Source organism: Salvelinus alpinus, chromosome 32, assembly GCF_045679555.1.
Source record: "Salvelinus alpinus chromosome 32, SLU_Salpinus.1, whole genome shotgun sequence".
Taxonomy (NCBI): Eukaryota; Metazoa; Chordata; class Actinopteri; order Salmoniformes; family Salmonidae; genus Salvelinus; species Salvelinus alpinus.
In genome coordinates, this window is record NC_092117.1 from 2,837,286 (window position 1) to 2,864,229 (window position 26,944).

Below are 26,944 nucleotides of genomic sequence, written 5' to 3' on the forward strand. Positions count from 1 at the left end.
GTGTCTTTAGATATTTGTCAGATGTTACTATGAAATACTGAAGTATAATTACAAGCATTTCATAAGTGTCAAAGGCTTTTATTGACAATTACATGAAGTTGATGCAAAGAGTCAATATTTGCAGTGTTGACCCTTCTTTTTCAAGACTCTGCAATCCTCCCTGGCATGCTGTCAATTAACTTCTGGGGCACATCCTGACTGATGTTGGAAAAGGCATTGTTTGTCACCAAACTGTTCCTGTATGGTTGGGAGAAGTTGCTATCGGAGGATGTGTTGGTACAATTCTTTATTCATGGGTGTGATCTTAGGCAAAATTGTGAGTGAGCCCACTCCCTTGGCTGAGAAGCAACCCCAAACATGAATGGTCTGATGATGCTTTACTGTTGGCATGACACAGGACTGATGGTAGCGCTCACCTTGTCTTCTCCGGACAAGCTTTTTTCCGGATGCCCCAAACAATCGGAAAGGGGATTCATCAGAGAAAATGACTTTACCCCAGTCCTCAGCAGTCCAATCCCTGTACATTTAGCAGAATATCAGTCTGTCTCTGATGTTTTTCCTGGAGAGAAGTGTCTTCTTTGCTGCCCTTCTTGACACCAGGCCATCCTCCAAAAGTCTTTGCCTCACTGTGCGTGTAGATGCACTCACACCTGCCTGCTGCCATTCCTGAGCAAGCTCTGTACTGGTGGTGCCCCGATCCCGCAGCTGAATCAACTTTAGGAGACGGTCCTGGCGCTTGCTGGACTTTCTTGGGCGCCCTGAAGCCTTCTTCACAACAATTGAACCGCTCTCCTTGAAGTTCTTGATGATCCGATAAATGGTTGATTTAGGTGCAATCTTACTGGCTGCAATATCCTTGCCTGTGAAGCCCTTTTTGTGCAAAGCAATGATGACGGCGCATGTTTCCTTGCAGGTAACCATGGTTGACAGAGGAAGAACAATGATTCCAAGCACCACCCTCCTTTTGAAGCTTTCAGTCTGTTAGCATGACAGAGTGATCTCCAACCTTGTCCTCGTCAACACTCACACCTGTGTTAACAAGAGAATCACTGACGTGTCGTCAGCTGGTCCTTTTGTGGCAGGGCTGAAATGCAGTGGAAATGTTTTTGGGGGATTCAGTTCATTTGCATGGCAAAGAGGGAGTTTGCAATTAATTGCAATTCATCTGATCACTCTTCATAACATTCTAGAGTATATGCAAATTGCCATCATACAAACTGCTGTTTCAGACTTTGTGAAAATTAATATTTGTGTCATTCTCCAAACTTTTGGCCATGACTATTTATCAATTCTAATTATAGGCCTAATCTTAAAATGGTTTGTACCCTATATCAGTTCACCGAATCAAAGCAGTCTTATATCTGTCTACTCTGTTCTACTTGGAGTACTCCGTCCTACTTGGAGTAGGCTTCACAGCGAGAGCGTGCATAATTTTACATGCTGAAAGGCTTTCAATATCTGGGAAAATATCCACATCAGGCAGCAGGTGCGAGTGTCTGAGAATGAGGTGATGAGGCTTGTGGAACCTTATGTTGGCAAGGGGAGCAATGTCACCATGGACAATTTCTTTACTTCACCGTCATTGGCGAACAAGTTGCTTGCAAAGAAAACAAGTCTGACCGGCACCATGAACAAAGTGAGACGGGGACTCCCTCCATCTACCCAAAATAAGGCACCTGCACAGCAACGGTGTTGAAGAATGACAAAACATAGGGACAAAAGAAAACCTGATACTATTAAGCACAACAAACAAAAAGGTATGTAGTGTGTAAAGCAAGTGAAAGTTCTGAAAGTTTTGTCAAGGGATAACAGCTGAAGGAAATCCAACTGATGCCATTGCATGACGATGCACACAAGCACGAGCTGACAATAATTGACTCTTTGACTGCTGTCATATCAGCACTTATATTCATTATAATACCATTATTGCTTTTGTGCAGAGTTTCACTACTTATCAAGGCCACTTGTCGCTTATGTTTATGATACTTTTGTTTTTATCATTTGACCGCTCGTCTTTTGACTGTGTGTCATAGTGGTTGGGGTATTTTTTTATGTTAGTGTTATAAAAATAAGCTGTTACCATGTTCCAACACATATGCTTTCTGTTTCATAGTTGTAACAAAGGCACTCCATTACATGTTTTCAAATCATTTTTATATGATTTGGATAGATTTACTGTAACAGCAAAGAAAAGAGACTTCAAAAGTACAAAATCTATTTGTTGCAGATTTCAAATTACCATGGTTTTAATTTCGTCAAAATCCTCTAGAGGGGAGAATCTGAAAAAAAACAAATACTTGAGGACTGATTTCCCCCATTTTTTTATATATTTTTTTTAGGTTACTTTTTATTCAGGGGCTCACCAGCCAAACAGTTGTGTTTGGCTAGCGGTGTTTCTGTACCGAACTTGTGATTGTTTTGAAAACTAATGGCCACTGGATTACTGCAAATAAGCATGATTCTTCCAGGAAGGCATGGGCAACTTTGTAGTTAATTTAATTGCCTTTCCATCTACCCGAAAAAGCATAGGCCATCATTAGCGTCGCTAACGGCTACACAACGTGGAAAACATAAATTTGCCAGTGGCACACCGGGCCAGAGCCAACTGAAAGCTATTGGTCCAAATGAAAAGAAATACCAGCCTATGACAAGATCTGATAGGAACGCGAATGACGCGTGCATAATTTCAATATCTGGTGATTTTATCTTTCATTTGCGAACCGAGCAAGTAGCCTATACAGGGTTCATACAGACATTGGCAAGTCAAACTGACTTAACTTACATTTTTATTTCAAGGACCTACAGTTGAAGTCAGAAGTTTACATACACTTAGGTTGGAGTCATTAAAACTCTCGTTTTTCAACTACTCCACAAATTTCTTGTTAACAAACTATAGTTTTGGGAAGTCAGTTAGGACATTTACTTTGCGCATGACAAGTAATTTTTCCAACAATTGTTTACAGATTATTTCACTGTATCACAATTCCAGTGGGTCAGAAGTTTACATACACTAAGTTAACTGTGCCTTTAACTTCTCTGGGATATGTGGGACGCTAACGTCCCACTTGGCCAAAAGCGAGGAAAAATGCAGAGCTCTAAATTCAAACAAATTACTATAAAAATCTAACTTTCATGAAATCGCACATGAAAGAAACCAAATTAAAGCTACACTTGTTGTGAATCCAGCCAACATGTCAGAATTCAAATAGGCTTTTCGGCGAAAGCAAACGATGATACTATGAGGATAGCAACAGAGTAAACAAAGAGAGAAGCATATTTCAACCCTGCAGGCGCGACACAAAACGCAGAAATAAAAAATATAATTCATGCCTTACCTTTGACGAGCTTCTGTTGTTGGCACTCCAATATGTCCCATAAACATCACAAATGGTCCTTTTGTTCGATTAATTCCGTCAATATATATCCAAAATGTCCATTTATTTGGCACGTTTGATCCAGAAAAACACAGCTTCCAACTTGTGCAACGTGTCTACAAAATATCTCAAAAGTTACCTGTAAACTTTGAAAAAAAATTCAAACTACTTTTGTAATACAACTTTAGGTATTTTTTTACATAAATAAATCGATAAAATTGAAGACGGGATGATCTGTGTTCAATACAGGATTAAACCAAAATGTAGCTAGCTTTCTGGTCATGCCCCTCTAACAAACAGGACACTTCGAGTGACCCTCGTTCAAAATGGCCGTACTTCTTCATTACACAAAGGAAAAAATCTCCACCAATTTCTAAGACTATTTCCATCCAGTGGAAGCGGTAGGAACTGCAAGAATGTCAATTAGAAATCTGGATTCCCAATGAAACCCCATTGAAAAGAGAGTGACCTCAAAAAAAATTCTGAATGGTTTGTCCTCTGGGTTTCGCCTGCTAAATAAGTTGTAATACTCACAGACATGATTCAAACAGTTTTAGAAACTTCAAAGTGTTTTCTCTCCAAATGTACTAATAATATGCATATCTTATCTTCTGGGGATGAGTAGCTGGCAGTTGAATTTGGGTATGCTTTTCATCCAAACGTGAAAATGCTGCCCCCTATCCTAGAGAAGTTAAACAGCTTAGAAAATTCCAGAAAATGATTTAATGGCTTTAGAAGCTTCTGATAGGTTAATTGACATCATGAGTCAATTGGAGGTGTACCTGTGGATGTATTAAGGCCTACCTTCAAACTCAGTGCCTCTTTGCTTGACATCATGGGAAAATCTAAAGAAATCAGCCAAGACCTCAGAAAAAAAGTGTAGCCCTCCACAAGTCTGGTTCATCCTTGGGAGCCATTTCCAAATGTCTGAAGGTACCATGTTCATCTGTACAAACAATAGTACGCAAGTATAAACACCATGGGACCACACAGCCGTCATACCGCTCAGGAAGGAAACGCGTTCTGTCTTCTAGAGATGAACGTACTTTGGTACAAAAAGTGCAAATCAATCCCAGAACAAAAGGACCTTGTGAAGATGCTGGAGGTAACAGGTACAAAAGTATCTATATCCACAGTAAAACGAGTCCTATATTGACATAACCTGAACGGCCGCTCAGCAAGGAAAAAGCCATTGCTCCAAAACTGCTATAAAAAAGCCAGACTACGGTTTGCAACTGCACATGGGGACAAATATCGTACTTTAGAGAAATGGTCTGATGGTCTGATGGTCTGATGAAACAAAAATGGAACGGTTTGGCCATAATGACCATCGTTATGTTTGGAGGAAAAAGATGGACGCTTGCAAGCTGAAGAACACCATCCCAACTGTGAAGCACGGTGGTGGCAGCATCATGTTGTGGTGGGGGTGCTTTGCTGCAGGATGGACTGGTGCACTTCACAAAATAGATGACATCATGAGGCAGGAAATATATGTGCATATAGTGAAGCAATATCTCAAGACATCAGTCAGGAAGTTAAAGCTTGGTCGCAAACGGGTCTTCCAAATGGACAATGACCCCAAGCATACTTCCAAAGTTGTGGCAAAATGGCTTAAGAACATCAAAGTCAAGGTATTGGAGTGGCCATCACAAAGCCCTGACCTCAATCCTGTAGAAAATGTGGGCAGAACTGAAAAAGCGTGTGCGAGCAAGGAGGCCTACAAACCTGACTCAGTTACACCAGCTCTGTCAGGAGGAATGGGACAAAATTCACCCAACTTATTGTGGGAAGTTTGTGGAAGGCTACCCGAAACGTTTGACCCAAGTTAAACAATTGAAAGGCAATGCTACCAAATACTAATTGAGTGTATGTAAACTTCCTACCCACTGGGAATGTGATGGAAAAAAAGCTGAAATAAATCTCTACTATTATTCTGACATTTCACATTCTTAAAATAAAAGTGGTGATCCTGACTGACAGGGAATTTTTACTAGGATTAAATGTCAGGAATTTTGAAAAACTGAGTTTAAATGCATTTGGCTAAGGCGTATGTAAACTTCCGATTTCAACTGTACTTTCCCTCTGTCACATGACATGTTGCTAGACAATTTACCCCTTCTCTTTAGCAGACACACACACACACACACACACACGCATTCTCTCTGTCACACACACAAAAGAGGTACGAGGACAGAGCACGCAGCCTTGGTATAGAAAATGACAGATCTATTCCTGTGGAAGACCGAGTCTCCCACTCCAGCAGTTAACACTTCATCAAATCTATAGCACTCTCCCTGCCCTCCCTGCCACACAAACACTTTTCATTAAGTAGCCTAGTAATACAAGCACAGGAAAACTGATACTGATTTTCTCTCGTACCACCCACACACAATTTAATGTTTCCCAGTAGAAGAGGTCGTTTTGTTGCTGCGTCATCCCTCTGTGCTAGCCTCTAGCCTTGCAGCGGTGTTGGCATGTATATTTATGGCAGGGGCGTAGGAAGCAGAGAGAGCACTGGGGGTTTAACAACCTGTCCTTACCATCACAACCTGATCATAAATTGCTATTGAAAAAAAGTGACTTGCTATGGCTTTACGTCACCTGCCATCCCATGGTTGGAGTTATTTATCCAATACAACCCAGTGTTCTTCAAATGGAAGCTTCTCTAACATCAGATATGTACAGTGCGGTGTCCCTCAGGGCATGTTCCACACTCTACATGTCAGCACCCAAAGCCAGTGAGCTCACTGAATAAGGAGATAGTCTCAAATATAATTGTATTGGTCGCAGATGTTATTGCGAGTGTAGCGAAATGCTTGTTATCTTAGCTCCAACAGTGTAGTAGTATCTAAAAACAATTCGCAACAATACACACAAATCTAAAAGAAAGCAATTAAGAAATATTAGATCGAGCAATGTCAGAGTGGCATTGACTAAAACAGAATACAGTATATACACATTTGAGATGAGTAAAGTAGTATGTAAACATTATTAAAGTGGCCAGTGATTCCATGTCTATGTATACAGGGCAGCATCCTCTAAGGTGCAGGGTTGCGTAACCGGGTGGAAGCCGGCTAGTGATGGCTATTGAACAGTCTGCTGGCCTTGATAGAAGCGGTTTTCCAGTCTTTCGGTTCCAGCTTTGATACATCTGTACTGACCTCGCCTTCTGGATGATAGCGAGGTGAACAGGCAGTGGCTCGGGTGGTTGATGTCCTTGATCTTTTTGGCCTTCCTGGGTCATTGGGTGCTGTAGGTGTCCTGGGGGGCAGGTAGCTTGCCCCCAGTGATGCATTGGGACCACCCTCTGGAGACCTGCGGTTGTGAGCAGTGCAGTTGCCATACCAGGTGGTGATACAGCTCAAGAGGATGCGCTCAATTGTGCATCTGTAAAAGTTTGAGGGTTTGGGGGCTGAGAAATTTCTTCAGCCTCCTGAGGTTGAAAAGGCTCTGTTGCGCCTTCACCACACTGTGTGGGGTGGACCATTTCAAATCGGCAGCGATGTTTACGCCAAGGAACATGGAGCTTTCCACCGTCACTGCGGCCCCGTCGATGTGGATAGGGTTGTGCTCCCTCTGCTGTTTCCTGAAATCCACAATCAGCTCCTTTGTTTTGTTGATTGAGGTTCATTTCCTGGCACCACTCTCCCAGGGCCCTCACCTCCTCCCTCTCGTCCTTGTTGGTAATCAAGGCCACTACTGTTGTCGTCTGCAAACTTGATTGAGTTGAAGGCGTGCATGGCCACGCAGTCATGCGTGAACAGGGAGTACAGGAGGGGGCTGAGCACACACCCTTGTCAGAATGGGTGATTAACAACAAACTGGTCTTAAATACATGTCCATCTAAAAGCATTGTATTTGGTTAAAAACATTCTCTAAGGCCTCCACCTCAACTGGAGTTGTACATAAAGGGTGTGACCGGTAAAATGGTCAAGTGCAGCAAAACAGAGCAGCGCGCCATGCCCTTAACTGCACATACAGAACTAACACGTATGCCAGTCTTTCCTGGTTAAGGGTTGATGAGGGATTAACTGCTTCTCTTCTAGTAATGAGAAATATTAAAGTAACAAATTACAGATTGTCTGTATAATCAAACCATTCACTCGGACACCATACATACCCTACTACAAGACATGCAACCAGGGGTCTCTTCAAATCAAATAGTATTGGTCACATACACATGGTTAGCAGCTGTTATTGCGAGTGTAGCGAAATGCTTGTGCTTCTAGTTCCGACAGTGCAGTAATAGCTAACAAGTAATCAAAAAATTCCACAACAACTACCTAATACACACAAATCTAAGTAAAAGGATGGAATAAGAATATATACATATAAAAATATGGATGAGTGATGACCGAGCAGCATAGGCAAGGGGCAATAGATGGTATAAAAATACTGTGTATACTAAGGGTGAAACGGTTCACAAAACTCACGGTTCGGTACATCAACAAAATAAATGCCTGATAAATATGTATTTAGATGTTCCATTTATTATAATAGTAAACATAGGTAGCTTGAATTCCCAGGACATATGGAAACAAAGGGACAACAAAAAACAGCAGTGCCTGCCTTAAAACATTAAATAAAATAGTAATTTAAAACAGAACTTCAACAAGAGTGCATAGTCCAGCAGCATATCAAAATTAAGGCACATAGCACCACTTGAGACTGGAGACTGGTTAAAAATAATAAACATGATCAGATTTAAGTTTCCTTCAAGAAGATTAGTCTATCCACATCATCTGCAGTGAGCACAGATCGGCTTGCTGTGACAATGTCAGCCGCTGTGGAGAATACCCTCTCGCTAGGGACAGAGGTCCCAGGCACAGCCAGGTAGCGCCTTGCTAACATGGCAACATGAGGGTATATTAACTCTTTGGTCTTACACCATGTAAGTGTATCAGCAACCAGGGGAATACAGTCCACCTCCTCCTCTATGACCTTGACCTTTGACTTGGTTCCCTGCTCCTGGGTCGTGAAACAACTCCCCAAAAAGCTCAGCCATGGCAGACTTCTTTTCAGGAGGAGAACCCCTGTCTGCCATCTCTGGAGAGGGGTGGGCTCCTGTGGCTTGACACTGCAGAATTAAATTAGATGAAAATTACTATCTCTGAAGTGGCTTTAAAAATATGATTTGTTGTTAGAAATAGACACTATGACAATTACAATTATTACTTTATAATTAATTGTTAAATCACTAATTAAATACAATACCTGTTGTATATTGGTCACAATCTCTGCTGTGAGTGCATTGTAGATTCTCAAACGAGCAGCAGCATCCAGGTGCAGCAGGGACTTGAAACAGGGGTCCAAAGTGGTGCTCTTGTGTAAGAAGTCTTGGACACCAGGGTCACATATCTAGGCTCCAGGTTAACTCTGATAACAGTCTTGACATCCCTTACTGCGGGTTCATCTTCAGATGCAACCATTTATTTCAAGATCATTGTTTTCATAGGCATTACCATGGAAACTGATGGAATGCTCTCAGTGCATATCAGTGTTGTGACTGTTGAGAGGTTTGCACACTTTGATAACTTCTTCTGCTAGTCTTGTCATTTTCAGACAGACACAATATCTTTGCCATTCTTCCCCACAGCTTGATCAGTCAGTGTAGAATACGCCACAACTTTCTGCTCAAGGTATCGCTCAACCATGTCATGGCTTGAATTCTATCTAGTAGGGACATCTTGGATTGGTTTGTGGTTTGGCAGCCCCTGCATCTCCTGTTGTGTCTTGAAACCATGTGCAGCAGTTGTGCTTTTATGAAAGGATACCACCTTCCTGATCTTTGCTAGGAGGCGAGAGACTGGATTCACTGACATTGCTTTTTGAGATGCTAGATTAATAACGTGAGCAAAAGCATCCCATCTGGTGTCCCAATCCAGCTAGTGCAACTGCATTTACAATATGTCTAGTGTTGTCAGTGGTCACAGGAATCTTTACATCATCCCTCTCCAACTACTTCTCTCATCTCGTCCCAAGTTTACACTGGCGTGACTACTCAAGGGGACGTGTTTGAAGGACATTGCTTTTCATCTCCCACTCTGCCGTAAGGAAATGAGCCGTTACAGTAAGGGAGCTCTAGACGCTCTAACAACAGACAGCGTTTCTGACAACTCACGCTCAAGTTGTTCTTTAGGTTTTTTGGTATAAGGAAGGTATTAAATGTCTGGGCAAAATGTGTACGGGAAGGAATAGTAAAGCGCGGCTCGACCACTAAACATGTTTCTGAACCCCGCATTCTCTACCTCTCTAACTGTACTTCAAATCTATGATACTCCCCCACTTAACATACTGCTTGATTAGTTGGGCTCAAGCTTGCTGTACAACATTAAAACCTATTCAGTCTGTCTACAAAACAGGCTCTCAAAGTGCTTGATAGGAAGCCCAATAGCCAGCATCACTGTTACATCCTCAGAAAGCATGAGCTCCTGAGTTGGGAAAATCTTGTGCAATACACATGCACATGTGGCCTGCTGGAGGTCATTTTGCAGGGCTCTGGCAGTGCTCCTCCTTGCACAAAGGCGGAGGTAGCGGTCCTGCTGCTGGGTTGTTGCCCTCCTACGGCCTCCTCCACGTCTCCTGATGTACTGGCCTGTCTCCTGGTAGCGCCTCCATGCTCTGGACACTACGCTGACAGACACAGCAAATCTTCTTGCCACAGCTCGCATTGATGTGCCATCCTGGATGAGCTGCACTACCTGAGCCACTTGTGTGGGTTGTAGACTCCGTCTCACGCTACCACTAGAGTGAAAGCACCGCCAGCATTCAAAAGTGACCAAAACATCAGCCAGGAAGCATAGGAACTGAGAAGTGGCCTGTGGTCACCACCTGCAGAACCACTCCTTTATTGGGGGTGTCTTGCTAATTGCCTATAATTTCCACCTGTTGTCTATTCCATTTGCACAACAGCATGTGAAATGTATTGTCAATCAGTGTTGCTTCCTAAGTGGACAGTTTGATTTCACAGAAGTGTGATTGACTTGGAGTTACATTGTGTTGTTTAAGTGTTCCCTTTATTTTTTTGAGCAGTGTATGATTAATGTATTGTTCGGTTCGCAGTGTGTACCGAACCGTGCACCCTGTACCGAACGCTTCGATACGAATACATGTACGTTTCACCCCTAGTATATAGGTATGGGATGAGGTATGCAAGATATGTAAACATTATTAAAGTGACTAGTGATCCATTTATTAAAGTGGCCAATTATTTCGTGTCTGTATGTAGGCAGCAGCCTCTCTGTGCTAGTGATGGCTGTTTAACAGTTTGATGGCCTTGAGATAGCTGTTTTTCAGTCTCTCGGTCCCAGCTTTGATGCACCTGTACTGACCTCGCCTTCTGGATGGTAGCGAGGTGAACAGGCAGTGGCACGGGTGGTTGTTGTTCTTGAACTTCCTGTGACATCGGGTGCTGTAGGTGTCCTGGAGGGCAGGTAGTTTGCCCCCGGTGATGCGTTGTGCAGACCACACCACCCTCTGGAGAGCCCTGCAGTTGTGGGCAGTACAGTTGCCGTACCAGGCGGTGATACAGCGACAGGATGCTCTCAATTGTGCATCTGTAAAAGTGTGTGAAGGTTTTAGGTGACAAGCCAAAGTTCTTCACCCTCCTGAGGTTGAAGAGGCGCTATTGCGCCGCCTTCACCACACTGTCTGTGTGGGAGAACTATTTCAGTTTGTCCGTGATGTGTACACTAAGGAACTTGAAGCTTTCCACCTTCCCCACTGCTGTCCCGTCGATGTGGATAAGGGGGTGCTCCCTCTGTGGTTTCCTGAAGTCAACGATCTGTTTTTTTGGCGTTGTTTCCCCTGACACCACACTCCTCACCTCCTCGCTGTAGGCCGTCTCGTCATTGTTGGTGACCAAGCCTACTACTGTTGTGTCGTCTGCAAACTTGATTGAGTTGGAGGTGTGCATGGCCACGCAGTCATGGGAAAACAGGGAGAACAAGAGGGGGCTGAGCATGCACCGTTGTGGGACCCCTGTGTTGAGGATCAGCGAAGGGGTGATGTTTCCTACCTTCACCACCTGGGGGCTGCACGTCAGGAAGTCCAGGACCCAATTGCACAGGGCGGGGTTGAGACCCAGGGCCTCAAGTTTGATTGATGAGCTTGGATGGTACTATGGTGTTGAATGCTGAGCTGTCGTCAACGAACAGCATTCTCACATAGGTATTCCTCTTGTCCAGATGGGATAGGGCAGTGTGTAGGGGATTGCATCGTCTGTGGACCTATTGGGGCAGTATGCAAAATGAAGTGGGTCTAGGGTGGAGGTGTATGGATCCTTGACTAGTCTCTCAAAGCACTTCATGATGACAGAAGTGAGTGCTATGGGGCGATAGTCGTCCGTTACCTTGGCCTTCTTGGGTACAGGAACAATGGTGAAGCTTGTGGGGACTGATATAGGGAGAGATTGAATATGTCCGTAAACACACCAACCAGCTGGACTGCGCATGCTCTGAGGACACCGCTAGGGATGCCGAATGGGTCATACACCTTGTGTCATAGCCGTTGAAATGCGACTCCACTTTGTCCCTATACCGACATTTCACTTGTTTGATTGCCTTGGAGGGAATAACTACACTGTTTGTATTCAGCCATATTCCCGGTCATCTTTCCATGGTTAAATGCGGTGGTTTGCACTTTCAGTTTGGCGATAATGCCATCATCTATCCACAGTTCCTGATTAGGGTAGGTTTTAATAGTCACAGTGGGTACAACATCTCCAATGCACTTCCTTATAAAAACTCACTCACAGAATCAGCGTATAAATCGATATTATTCTCTGAGGCTACCCGGAATATTTCACGTGAACAGAAAAAAAATCTTGAAGCGTGAATTCAGATTGGTCAGACCAGCGTTGAATAGTTCTTATCACGGGTACATCCTGTTTGAGATTCTGCCTATAGGACAGGATGAGGAAAATGGAGTCGTGGTCAGATTTGCCGAAGGGGTGCGGAGGAGGGCTTTGTATGCATCGCGGAAGTTAGAGTAGCAGTGATCGAGTGTATTACCCGCACGACTGCTACAATCAATATGCTGAATATGCTAACAAATTTCCTTTGTTAAAATCACCAGCTACAATAAATGCAGCCTCAGGATATGGTTTCCAGTTTGCATAAAGTCCAGTGAAGTTCCTTGAGGGCCATTGTGGTATCGGCTTGAGGGGGGGGGGGGGGGGGTATACACGGCTGTGACAATAACCGACGAGAATACTCTGGTCGGCATTTGATTGTGGAATTCTAGGTCAGGTGAACAAAAGGAGTTGAGTTCCTGTATGTTGTTATGATTACACCATGAGTCATTAATCATGAAGCATACACCCCCACCCTCCTCCTTCCCAGAGAGATGTTTATTTCTGTCGACGCGATGCATAAACCCAGGTGGCTGTACCGACCACGACAACATATCCCAAGAGAGCCATGTTTCCATGAAACAGACTGTTACAATCTCTGATGTCTCTCTGGAAAGCAACCCTTGCCCCCATTTCGTCTACCTTGTTGTCTAGAGACTGAACATTGGCGAGTAATATACTCTAAAGCGGTGGGTGGTGTGCATGCCTTCGAAGCCTGACCTTGAGGCCACTCCATCTACCTCTTTTGCGGCGACGTTGTTTTGGGTCGGCCTCTGGAATCAAATCAAATGCCCTGGGTGGTGGTGCGAACAAAGGATCCGCTTCAGGAAAGTCGTATTCCTGGCCGTAATGTTGGTAAGTTGGCGTCGCTCTGATATCCAATAGTTCTTCCCGGCTGTATGTAATAACACTTCAAGGTTTTCTGAGCTAACAATTAAATACATAAAATAAAATACTGCATAGCTTCCCAAGGACTAGAAGCAAGGTGACCCTCTGTCGGCACCATCTTGCAAATCCAAGTCCAAAACAAATTCATGGCAACGCACAGTTCTATACAGAGCCATGATTGCATGTTACTCCCATCCCCAATTACTCAAGCAATCAGCAAAATTACCTTTACAAAGCGGACTTAACAACTAATGGACCGGCAGGGACTGTAAGGGGACCCACAAGCAAAAAAAAAAATATATATATATAAATAAAATAAATATAAATAAAACTTGTATTATTTTCAGTTAAAATTTGTGTGGCTGTCCATGTCCATCAGCATGCTGTTACCTTTTTGTGGACCCCAGGAAGAGTAGATGCTGCTTCCGCAAAAGCTAATGAGAATCTGAATTAAAATTTTATAAAAAGTCGCCTCCACCCCCCATACACACACAGTGCATTCAGACGCCTTGACTTTTTCCACATTTTGTTACGTTAAAGCCTTACTCTAAAATGGGTTAAATAAATAAAAATCTCAATCTACACACAATGCCCCATAATGACAAAGCAAAAACAGGTATAGAAATTTTGGCCAATGTATAAAAATAAAATAAATAAATATTACATTTACATAAGTATTCAGGCCCTTAGCTATGAGACTCGAAATTGAGCTCAGGTGCATCCCGTTTCCATTGATCATGCTTTAGAGGTTTCTACAACTTGATTGGAGTCCACCTGTGGTAAAATGAATTGATTGGACATTATTTAGAAAGGCACACACCTGTCTATATAAGGTCTCACAGTTGACAGTGCATGACGAAGCAAAAACAAAGCCATGAGGTCAAAGGAATTGTCTTTAGAGCTCAGAGACAGGATTGTGTCAAGGCACAGATCTGGGGAAGAGTACCAAACATTTCTGCAGCCTTGAAGGTCCCCAAGAACACAGTGGCCTCCATTCTTAAATGGAAGTTTGTAACCACCAAGACTCTTCCAAGAGCTGGCAGCCTGGCCAAACTAGGCAATCGGGGGAGAAGGGCCTTGGTCAGGGAGGTGGTCAATCTGACAGCGCTCCAGAGTTCCTCTGTGGAGATGGGAGAACCTTCCAGAAGGACAACCATCTCTGCAGCACTCCACCAATCAGGCCTTTATGGTAGATTTACTGAGGAGTGGCTTCCGTCTGGCCAAAGGCACATGACAGCCCGCTTGGAGTTTGCCAAAAGGCACCTAAAGACTCTCAGACCATGAGAAACAAGATTCTCTTGTCTGATGAAACCAAGATTGAACTCTGGACTGAATTCCAAGCGTCACATCTGGAGGAAACTGGCACCATCCCTACAGTGAAGCATGGTGGTGGCAGCATCGTGCTGTGGGGATGATGTTTTTCAGCGACCAGGAGACTAGTTAGGATCGAGGGAAAGATGAACGGAGGAAAGTACTGAGATCATTGATGAAAACCTTCTCCAGTGCATTCAAGACAAGTCTCAGAATGTCCTTGAGTGGCCCAGCCAGTGCCCAGACTTGAACCCGATCGAACATCTCTGGAGAGACCTGAACATAGTTGTGCAGAGACGCTCCCCATCCAACCGGACAGAGCTTGAGAGGATCTGCAGATTAGAATGGGAGAAACTCCCAAATACAGGTGTACCAAGCTGGTATCGTCATACCCAAGAAGAATGTAATCGCTGCCAAAGGTGCTTCAACAAAGTACTCAGAAAAGGCACTGAATACTTATTTCAGTTTTTAATCAAATTTGCAAACATTTCTAAAAACCTGTTTTTTCTTTATCATTATGGGGTAGTGTGTGTAGATTGACAAGGGGAACAAACAATACATTTTAGAATAATGTTGTAACATAAAATGTGTGGGGGAAAAATCAAGGGGTCTTAATACTTTCTGAATGCACTGGATATATAACTAAATGTAGCATTTAACCATTTCACATTTTATCAAGACAGGAATGAACTGGCTCACTAACACACAAAAAGTTAGGTAGGCCTACAGTGGCAACTCCTAACTTTAGGGAGCCATGTTAGAAATAATTACAGCTTTACCATCCCTCCCACACACTTCTGCACCTCTCTCCATCTAGCCTAACTCAAACTGCACCTATCATACAGAGGAAGTGAGTCCTCTCCGATGATGGAAAACATTTCAGAGAGGTGGGCCAGCAGGACGAGGGAGAGTAGATGGAGAAGACCTGGGAGTGCACCCCAAATGTCACCCTATTCCTTATATAGTGCACTACTTTCTAACCAGAACCCTATGGGCCCTGGTCAAAAGTAGTGCACTAAGTAAGGAATAGGGAGCCATTTCACAAGCAGCCCCGACATGACTTTCAGTGGGGGCTTTTTCTGAGAGGCGGAGTGGAACATGGCATAAGTCTTCATCTCTACTGTATCCGTTACATAGAGGTGTTGTAAACAGGTCTACCCTGTCTGTGCGTATATCTGTGTTTAGGTTTATAGTACCCTACCAGGCTTTCCTGGTTCACTGTGTATCCACGGGCTTATATGAACAAGGGTGTGGGCCTATTTTTACTGCGTCCCAAATGGCACCCTATATAGTGCACTTCTTTTGACCAGAGCTATGGCCCCTGGTCAAAAGTAGTGCACTACATAGGGAACAGGATGCCATTTCAAATCAAATGTTATTTGTCACATGCTTCGTAAACAGGTGTAAACTAACAGTGGCATGTTTACTTATGGGCCCTTCCCAACAATGCAGAGTGGAAGAAAATATAAAAAAAATAATAGCACAAGGAATAAATACACAATAAGTAACAAATTGGCTATATCCACAGGGTACCATTAAGGTATATATATGTACAGTGTCTTCAGAAATTATTAACACCTATTGACTTTGTTTCAGCCTGAATTAAAAAATTATTAAAATGTATGTTGTGTCACAGGCCTACACACAATAACCCATAACGTCAAAGGGGATTTATGCTTTTAGAACATTTTGCAAATTAATTAAAGCATTCAAACCCTTTATGGCAAGCCTAAATAAGTTCAGGAGTAATGCTTAATTAACAAGTCACATGTTAAAGTTGCATGGACTCACCTGGTTTAAAAAAAATTGACTACCTCATCTCTGCAGCCCACACATACAGATAATTGTAAGGTCCCTCGTTCGAGCAGTGAATTTCAAAACAGAGTCGACCAAAAACCTGGGAGGTTTTCCAGTGCCTTGCAAAGGGCACCTATTGGTAGATGGTAAAAATAAATAAGTAGACATTGAATATCCCTTTGAGCATGGTGAAGTTATTAATTCCACTTTAGATGGTACACCCAGCCACTACGAAGATACAGGCGTCCTTCCTAACTCAAGTTACCGGAGAGGAAGGATTATGACTGTTAAGAATTTAATGACTGTGATAGGATGGATCAACATTGTAGTTACTCCACAATAGTAACAGAATTGACAGAGGGAAAAGGAGGAAGCCTGTACAGAATACAAATATTCCAAAACATGCATCCTGTTTGCAACAAGACACTACAGTAATACTGTAAAAAATGTGGCAAAGCAATTAACTTTTTGTCCTGAATACAAAGTGTTATGTTTGGGGCAAAAGCAAACCACCAGATTACTAAGTACCACTCTCCATATTTTCAAGCATAGTAGTGGCTTCATTATGTTTCGGGTATGCATGCTTGTAATCGTTAAGGACTGAGGAGTTTTTCATGACAAAAAAAATTTAATTAGAGCTAAGCACAGGCAAAATCCTAGAGAAAAACCTGGTTCAGTCTGTATTTCACCAGACACTAGGAGATTAATTCACCTTTCAGCGAGACAATAACCTAAAAACCAAGGCCAAATCTACACTGGAGTTGCTTACCAAGACAGTGAATGTTCCTGAGTGGCCGAGTTACAGTTTCGACTTCAGTCTATTTGAAAACATATGGCAAGACCTGAAAATGGAAGTCTAGCAATGGGGGGGGGGATGTAGCAAAATCCAGGTGTGGAAAGCTCTTAGAGGCTTACCCAGAAAATCTCACAGCTGTAATCAATGTCTAAATGTCTAAAAACATGTTTTCACTGTCATTATGGGTTATTGTGTATAGATGGGTGAGAAATATATTTAATACATTTTGATATGTAGGGGGTAGACATTTTGGACATACCCAGAGAGAAAATAACGTCAGAAGCTGAACTATGAGCAGTTATACGTAGCGCTTCCCTCACCTGATCAGCATTTATATGTATTAATCCACTCACTCAATGTTGTTCATTCATTACCATGTATCACTGTGGTGTGTCTCAGGTTATCCTGCAATTGAACTGAGTGGAACTGAAGGGAGAGCTTGTGATAGATTGGCTCCATTCAGCCTCATTCATGAAAATTACAGCAAAAACGTCGGCTCCATTCATACGATTCAGAAGCAGGACAGAGAACGACTATATTCATAGGTGACTGCTCCCACCTGCTGCCCATATGGGGAACTTCATTTATTCATTATTTCTAGATAAATCATCTTTCATGAAAAGGACTGGGAGCAGAGGTTGTGCATCCTTACACCTACGCAACCTAGATCCTGAGGGGTGAAGATGTAGCCTAATATACACAATATTCTTGCACATTGTAAGCAAGCAAATGACCCAGCTGACATGAGATTCCAGCTTATTTAACCAATCAAAGATCATTCTCCACTGAAGGTTCACGCAATTAACTCGCTTCCGTCTAGCCCTCTTAATTTCCTGCCTTTAGACTTACCCGGTTTGGGGGTTGATTCTGGTCCTCTCCCGTCTGGAACAGACACTGGGTCTTTTCTAGCGGTTTCAAACTCGACTGGTGTGGTGTCTCCCTCCTCAGTCAGAATGGCTGTGACCACAGGACTCGCCACCTCAGGGTGACAGACTTTAGCAGGGCCGTGCAGTCCTCCCTCCTCACACAGCGAGTCCATGGGCTCCCCTGAACAGCACAAAGCCAGTCAGATAGTACTGACACAATCAGTAGGTATTAATACTGTACTACAGTGAGGTCTGAATGTAAAAGGTTAGCCTGGTTAAACCAGACAGAACACTCACCATTTTCACTTGTTCTGAGTGTTCAGTCTGGTTTAACCAGGCTAATACAGAGTAGGGATGGGCATGTGAAATGATTTCACTGTTCGAGTAGTCCAGTTAAATAATGTTAGAGTAAAGAATAAATGCCAGAATGTTCAATTCTAAACCATTGTTATCATTACATTTCATTATGATTTCAATTACGAAAACAAGTCCAATTTGCCTTCAGAAAACCTTCACATCCCTTGACTTTTTCCACATTTTGTTGTGTTACAAAGTGGGACTAAAATGGATGATCTTTTTTTGACAACAATCTACAAAAATATTCTAATGTCAAAGTAAAAGAATGTAACATTTGAAGAAAAATAATAATAATGCCATATCTTGATTAAATAGGATAAGCATACCTTTTAAGCCCACGTACCCATTAAGCCCAATTCCATCTTTAGATTCAAATAAAAAAATAAAAAACTTTTCTGCAGTTAAATGTTTCAAACAATTAATCTGGTTGTTATGTTGATAAGTTTTTACTCTAAGCCAATCAGATGTTTAATTATTAAAGTTAGACAGCTGAGGAACATGTTTAAATGCATTTTCTTATTTTACTGTTATATTGTTATATAAATGTCAAATTTACAAAAATAGCATCTCTCGTAAGCTTAAAGGGCAGCACAAATATCACTAACTCTACAGAATGGGAATAAATAAATATGGTTCAATGTTAACTTTCCATAATATTGTAGTCTATAGCGTATATTTATACACAAAATATTTATTTTTCACCATAAATCACTGTTGTTCCAATTAAGCGCAGTAGGCTCCTATTAAGCCTGGTTTACATTGAAACATGTGGATAGTGTTGATGTATCCCTGATATTCAATGAACACGAGCATACACTTTTTTTGTTCAGATTTAAGTTAATTAAAACAAGTTACAGCTATGCATATTATGCATCTAGCCATGGTGTCTTTACCAAGATTAGAAACCTCTGTACTCTCTCCAAGACGTTTTGAGTGGACAGGTAGGCATCGATGCACAGAGAATAATGGATCATGGTTGAGGGATAGAAGACCAAGTGCTGGACAGAAATGCAAACAAATGAGGGACAAGAAGATTACTATTGAGTGACTACTCATGCACTTTGTCATTGTTGTTATGGCTGGGCAATATCGGCAACAACAAAAAAAATCAAGAAAAAAAAATCTCTAAATAAGAGTTGTACAATTAAAATGTCAAATACACTGCATTTCAAACAGTTAGCAATAATCTAATGAATTCAGGATGGGAAGATGGCGCCTAAGCAACTTCTCAGTATTTAGTTTGTGTTACTTCTTACACTAAGAGCCAAGAAAATAGTGTTATTACATTCAACCGGAAAGAACTTTTAGATTTCTCACAGCAAGCTTTTATCCTTGACTTATATCACTCTGAGCTTTTATCCACTTGCTGCTTTCTGGACCCGGTTTTAGCCCTTGCTTTTTTCTCTTCTATTGTTACTTCTATGTCTGATAAACATGCCCCGCTTAAGAATCACAGAGTAAGAAACCGAACCAGTTCTTGGTTCTCTCCTGAATTGTCAGGTCTTTTCCTGCAAAAGAATCGGGCCTGGGCCTTGGCGAGGAAAACAGGTACTCCAGCTGATTGGCTGTTTTTTAGGCAATTGAGAAATAAATGTACTGCAGCTGTCAAAAAGGCAAAATCAAATTACTTCCTTAATGCTATGACAGATTCTGCAGGAGATCCTGCAAAATTCTGGAAAACCGTTAATTCACTGAAACGGGGGAATTCTGCTGTTTCTCTTCCTAAGCAAATTACCTCAGACTTCTGTATTCTAACTGAAAAAAATGATATTTGTGATGCTTTTAATAAGCATTTCATCTCTGCTGGTTTTTTATTTGAAAGGAAAAGTGGACTTTGTGGTACTGGCCAGTTAGTTGATTTTTCGTCTTGCTTTTCAACCGTTACTCTGAAAAATGGTAACCCTGTTTTTAGTTTCCAGAAAATAACTGAAGCAGAGGTTCTAATTGCCCTGTGTGCCATTGATACTAAGAAATCCTTAGGCGCTGACAATTTAGACCCGTACTTACTTAAGTGTGCTGCACCTATTGTTGCTGGTTCAGTAACACACATTTTTAATCTAACATTAAGCACAGGAAATATCCCTAAGGTGTGGAAAGCAGCTTTTGTTCTGCCATTACATAAGGGAGGTGACGGTAGTGATTTGGATAACTATCGACCCATCTCTAGGCTCCCTTGTCTGGTAAAGATTCTAGAATCTATAGTCAACAAACAGTTACAATCTTTTCTTTCTGCTAACAGTATTCTTAGTACCAATCAATCTGGTTTTAGATCTAAACACAGTACCACATCGGCCACTATGATTGTTGTAAATGATATTGCAAATGCCTTAGACGATAGAAAGCACTGTGCTGCGTTGTTTGTAGATTTGTCAAAAGCTTTTGACACTGTAGACCATGCTATCCTGTTGAGTAAGCTGTCATCTATAGGACTGGGCACTGATGCCTGCCGATGGTTTTATGACTATCTTAAAGATAGAACTCAAGCCGTCATGGTCGATGGGGTCAAGTCTGACCCCTTACAGTTACTTAAAGGGGTCCCTCAGGGTTCAATAATTGGCCCACTATTGTTCTCACTATATATAAACAACATTGGTGATGATGTCAGATATTGTAAATTCCATTTATATGCAGATGACACAGTGATGTACTCTATTGCTCCAACAGCGGACCAAGCTTTAATGCAGTTGGAGTCTGATTTTAGGATACTACAGGGGTCTCTTTTACAGCTTAAACTTGTTTTAAACGCTAAGAAAACAAATGTCATGTTTTTTTCTAGGTCTAAACTCTCAGTTAGAAACACGTTTGTAATCACTAGCTTGGATGGTACTCAAATCAATAAGGTCTCTGCATATAAATACTTAGGGGTATGGTTAGATGATAGGCTTTCTTTTAAAAAACATGTTACTGAATTGGGAAAAAAGCTCAAATTCAAGATAGGATTCCTTTACAGAAACAGGGCTTGTCTGTCCTCTGTAAATAGGAAAAAAATTGTGCAGGCTACTTTTATGTCCGTTTTAGATTATGGTGATATTATCTATATGCATGCATCGGCAAACACATTAAAACCACTGGATGCTATTTACCATTGTGCACTCAGGTTTATCACGGGTGATAGTTACAGAACTCATCACTGTATCCTATATCAACATGTGGGTTGGGTCTCTCTATCTGTGAGGCGAGAGCAACATGCTCTCTTGTTTATTTATAAAGCACTTCTTTTAAAACTACCTCCATATATATCATCATTAATTTCCACAAGATGTACTAATTTTAAAACCAGATCACAGATGTGGATTACATTAGAGACTCCTGCGGTCTCCACAGAGTTGGGTAGGACTGCCTTCAGTTCCTTTGCACCTTATTCATGGAACAAACTGCAGATCCAACTTAAGTTAGACACTCTGGTGTCCCTTGCCCATTTTAAAATGCTTATGGAGGATCAATATGATGTTGTCTGTGATTGTTTCTGTTGAATTGTGTATGTTTTGAAATGTTCTTGTCTGTATGTCTAAAACTGTACATGTCAACATGTTTACACAGGGCACAGCCGTAAAAGAGATCCAGGTCTCAGTCTGTTTTCCCTGTTAAAATAAAGATTAAAAAATAAAAAATAAAGATATCAGAGCAGTGGTAACTCAACAGCATTCCGACCAGGAATATGACTTTCCTGAATTAGATCCTTTGTTCGTACCCCTCAGGGCAATTGAACTGATTCAAGAGGCTGCTCACAAAATACCGCTGATGGAGAAGAGGTATTCGGAGAGGAGGAACGCACAACACCCGCCCCTTCCAAGTATATTACTCGCTAACGTTCAGTCTCAAGATAATAAAGTTGACGAGCTCTGGGCGATGATATCCTTCCAGAGAGAAATCAGGGATTGTAACGTTGTTTAACGGAAACACGGCTCTCTTGGGATATGTCTGAGTCCGTACAGCCAGTTGGGTTCTCAGTTCAGGGCGGGGGCTCCCGAAGTTCTACCAGAACATTGACTGTAGAACTCACTCTGAGAAAACATTGGACCACAGCTACTCAACTTTTCGAAATGCCTACAAGGCCCACCCCAACCCTCCCTTCGGCAAACGTGATCACGAGTCAATTTTGCTCCTCCCTTCCTATAGGCAAAAACTGACACCGGAAGTACCCATGCTAGTGACTACTCAACACTGGTCTGACCAATCAGAATCCATGCTTCAAGAATGTTTTGATCACGCGGAATGGGATATGTTCCGGACAGCCTCAAAATAATATCGCCGAATACATGGATATGGTGACTGAGTTCATCAGGAAATGTATAGGAGATGTTGTACCCACTGTTACTATTAAAACCTACCAAAACCAGAAACCGTGGATAAATGGCAGCATTTGCACAAAACTGAAAGCGCGAACCACTGCATTTTACCATGGCAAGGTGACTGGGAATATGGCCAAATACAAACAGTGTAGTTATTCCCTCCGCAAGGCAATCAAACAGGCAATTCTACAGCTCAGACAAGACTTGTGGCAGGGTCTACAGACAATCAAGGACTACAAAGGGAAAACCAGCCACGTCAGACACCGATGTCTTGCTTCCGGATAAGCTAAACACCTTTTTCGCCTGCTTTGAGGACAACACAGTGTCACCTAACAGCTACAAAGGACTGCGGGCTCTCATTCTCCGTGACCGACATGAGTAAGACATTTATTAAGCGTGTTAACCATCGCAAGGCTGCCGGCCCAGACGTCATCCCTAGCCGCATACTAAAACCAGTGTGATTACAGACATATTCAATCTCTCCCTATCCCAGTCTGCTGTCCCCACATGCTTCAAGATGGCAACCATTGCTTTCTTGGGTACAGGAACAAAGGTAACTATTGCCCCGTAGCACTCACTTCTGTCATCATGAAGTGCTTTGAGAGACTAGTCAAGGATCATGTCACCTCTACCTTACACCCTAGATCCACTTCAATTTGCTTACAGCCCCAATAGATCCAGACAATGCAATTGCACTGCCCTATCCCATATGGACAAGAGGAATACCTATGTAAGAACGCTGTTCATTGACTATAGCTCAGCATTCAACACCATAATACCATCCAAGCTCATCATTAAACATGGGACCCTGGGTCTAAAACCCGCCCTGTGTAACTGGGTCCTGGATTTCCTAACGGGCCGCCCCCAGGTGGTGAAGATAAGAAACACCTTCGCGTCGCTGATCCTTAACACAGGGGCCCCACAAGGGTGCGTGCTCAGCCCTCTCCTGTACTCCCTGTTCACCCATGACTGTATGACCACGCACGCCTCCAACTCAAACCATCAAGTTTGCAGACGACAACAGTAGTAGGCCTGATTAGCAACAATGACGAGACAGCCTACAGGGAGGAGGTGAGGGCCCTGGAAGTGTGGTACAAGGAAATTAACCTCACTCAACTTCAACAAAACAAAATGAGCTGATCGTGGACTTCAGGACACAGCAGAGGGAGCACCCCACTATCCACAAGACCGCAGTGAAAGTTAAGTTCCTCGGCGTACACATCACGGAGAAACTGAAATAGTCCACCCACACAGACAGTGTGGTGAAGAAGGTGCAACAGCGCCTCTTCAACCTCAGGAGGCTGAAGAAATGTGTCTTGTCACCTAAAACCCTTACAGGTGCACAATTGAGAGCATCCTGTCGGGCTGTATCACCGACTGGCATGGCAACTGCACCGCCCGCAACCGCAGGGATCTCCAGAGGGTGGTGCGGTCTGCTCAATGCATCACCGGGGGCAAACTACCTGCCCTCCAGGACAACTAGAGCACCCGATGTCACAGGAAGGCCAAAAAGATCATCAAGGACAACAACCACTTGTTAGATATTACTGCACTGTTGAAGGTAGAAACACAAGCGTTTCACTACACCCGCAATAACAACTGCCGAATGTGTATGTGACCAATAAAATTTAAGTTTGATGTTATACCTAGGCTAAATATAAGCCTTCCACAACCATAAGACCCACTAATAATTGTATTTTTGCAATAGCCACTGACCTGGCTTTCAAGTCTATGAAAATTCCCTTTAAAAAAAAAAAAGTACCTGGAACCATGCATAATGCACATTCACAAATAATTACTAACTTCTTGTAGCAGGCATTAGGCTATAGAAACATCTCAAGCCCACGTGCTAGTGGCCTCTCGAGTGGCGCTGCGGTCTAAGTCACTGCATCGTAGTGCTAGCTGCGTTACTACTATAGATCCTGGTTTGATACCGGGCTGTGTCGCAGCCAGCTACGACCGGGAGAACCATGAGGCGATGCACAATTGGCCCAACGTCGTCCGGGTTAGGGGAGGGTTTGTCCAGCCGGGATGTCCTTGTCCCATCGCGCTCTACCGACTCCTGTGGCGGGCCAAGCGAATGATCACTGACAGTCACCAGGTGCACGGTGTTTCCTCCGACATTGGTGCGGCTGGCTTCCAGGTTAAGTGCGCATTGTGTCAAGAAGCATTGTGGCTTGGCGCGGTAGTTAGATGGGACAAGACTAACTACCAATTGGATATGACGAAGTTGGGAAATTAATAAAAAGCCCACATGCTAGTGATTGCCCAGCTAATATTTATATTTCAAGTTTAGCCAACATGGATCTATTTGCTAGTTAAAAGTTGAACAGTTGAATTGTTAGGAACACACCCTTCTGTCTGTCTCCAACTGTTTGAAAAGCATGTTAGCCTGTCAACTTTGTTCAGATGTTGAAATCAAGCGGCCTACTTTATTTCTCAGAATTAGAACTAATTGCCAGTTCCATATAATTGTGTTTTATGCTTATTGCACATTTATAAAACACAGATTAGACAGCTAGCATAAGTCTTTAGCTAAAATGCTGCTAGTGGTACCCCAATGCAGAGCGTGACAAAATTCATTTTCCAAAATCTATGTTCATTGATAGTCTCGTTTGCGTAGTGTCTGCTCTGAGTGCAGTTTGAGTAGGTGAGGAATAAAAAGGCCATCTTGAGAAAAGTTAGCTTCTCCTCTATTACAGTAAAATAATGTCTCAATGTGTTTGTGTCCATATGACCGAATCCATTGGACCTAATCTCAAATAGCGAGTTGAAATCACTTGTCAGAGAGGAAGATGTGATCAACTTTGTTGACGTGAGAAGGACTTGGTGTGCGTAAACAATAGAGGAAGAGGCGAAAGCAAAAATGTCCAAAATAAGGTCAATACATTTATACAGGCTTATTTTGGACCTAAGCTTGTCGCCTGCCTTTGGGACAACGACTCCCACCATTAGGGCGAAGACATGCATCTTTTCATTATATACAGATCTCTGGTGTAAATGGGGCGGTGCACAGAAGGAGAGAAAGAGACGAGACCAAAAATACAAGAATAAAAACAGACAAAACCTCCAAAAAACTCAAAATGGCAAAAACTCAATTCTTGCGATGCAGACATTGGGGAATGTTGCGCAAAAACATACATTTGAATTAATTTGTTATGTCACCCAGCCCTTGTCTTTCTTTCATCCAGGCGATTCCGTTTTTTGTCCACCACCTGTACTTTATTAATACAACAGTAGAGGGGGAGATTTGAAACAGTCTGCAGAAACGCTTTAGGAAGACAAGTTAAACTAATTAATAAGAATAGCAGTACAGCAAATGTGATTCAGCTTTTCATTGAAAGGTGTGTGTTATGGTCTTTGTGCATGGCATCTTATACACAGAGGGCCGATGTGGGTTGAGGTTTTCGTTCTAACCAAGCAATAACACACCTGATTCAACTAATCATGTCTTGAAGGAAGTCTATGATAAGTTTGTTAATTTAATCAGGTGTGTACTGGTTGGCAAGAACAAAAGCCTAAGTCCACATTGATCTGTGGATACGGTTGGACACCCCCCCCCCCCCCCCTATTATGAGCGCTATTTTCATGATGAATAGTAATGATCAGTTTATTTTAACTTTAAGGGAGATTGAATTTTATATAAAATGTCAGTTTTGAACATTTGGAAATTAATTTATTTGGAAGACTCATGGGCTCAGTACCCATTAAGACGAGTTGACTTCACATATTTTATCACATATTTCATATCTTCACAAGTCATTATCGCCACTTTTCTTACAGAAATGTAGACAAAACGCATATATTAGACTTGAAAAAAAAGTATTACTCGCAAGTGAATGAATACTGACGTCAATGGGAGGATCTAAACATTTAACTTTGCACACATTGACCCCTGCCCACGATCTGCACTGAGGAGTACTTTGAGTGCTCATGCCCATCCCTAGAACAGAGCAGCCTACCACATGTAATTGATGTGTCGTTTACTAAAGACAGCTTCGCATAATTATTTTACGAAAGCAAATTTCCTCACCATCGCCCTGTTCTGTTGGCATCTCCCCTTTAGACAGAAACTTGCTCATCTTCTTCAGGATCTTCTTGTGGGTTTTAGATGGCTGAAAGTTCAAGGCGTGACACCTACAAACCATGTATTAGTGCGTTAGTGAACCATTAGTATATGGCTTACAACTGAGTAAAGGGTCATCTGGGTCATGTTCATTAGGCATCAAACAAAAAACAGATTGAAATAGGTTGGGACAACCCAAACGTGTCAAATAAGAAACACTTGCTTTCGTTTTTCATGGAAAAAATTTGTGCATTTTGCTACGGTGTGCACTGTTAGGTTCTAAATAGAGAAAAAACTAAAAATGGACAACGAGGAAAAGTTCAACGTTTATTCACCCAGTGGGCCA

At 42.3% G+C, this 26,944-nt stretch overlaps 1 protein-coding gene across 4 annotated transcripts in view; it reads right to left on the reverse strand.

Moving 5' to 3' along the window:
• Positions 1–26,944, reverse strand: part of LOC139562642 (arginyl-tRNA--protein transferase 1) — a 190,566-nt gene that overhangs the window by 151,447 nt on the left and 12,175 nt on the right. For 2 of the 4 annotated variants that reach the window (XM_071380508.1, XM_071380507.1), the window contains exons 4-6: positions 26,566–26,669; positions 19,134–19,238; positions 17,867–18,064 (exon numbers count right to left, since the gene is read on the reverse strand). In XM_071380508.1, the coding sequence (XP_071236609.1) occupies positions 17,867–18,064; positions 19,134–19,238; positions 26,566–26,669 (407 nt within the window). The remainder of the gene's footprint in view (positions 1–17,866; positions 18,065–19,133; positions 19,239–26,565; positions 26,670–26,944) is intronic. The other 2 variants (XM_071380510.1, XM_071380509.1) reach the window with 1 other exon arrangement.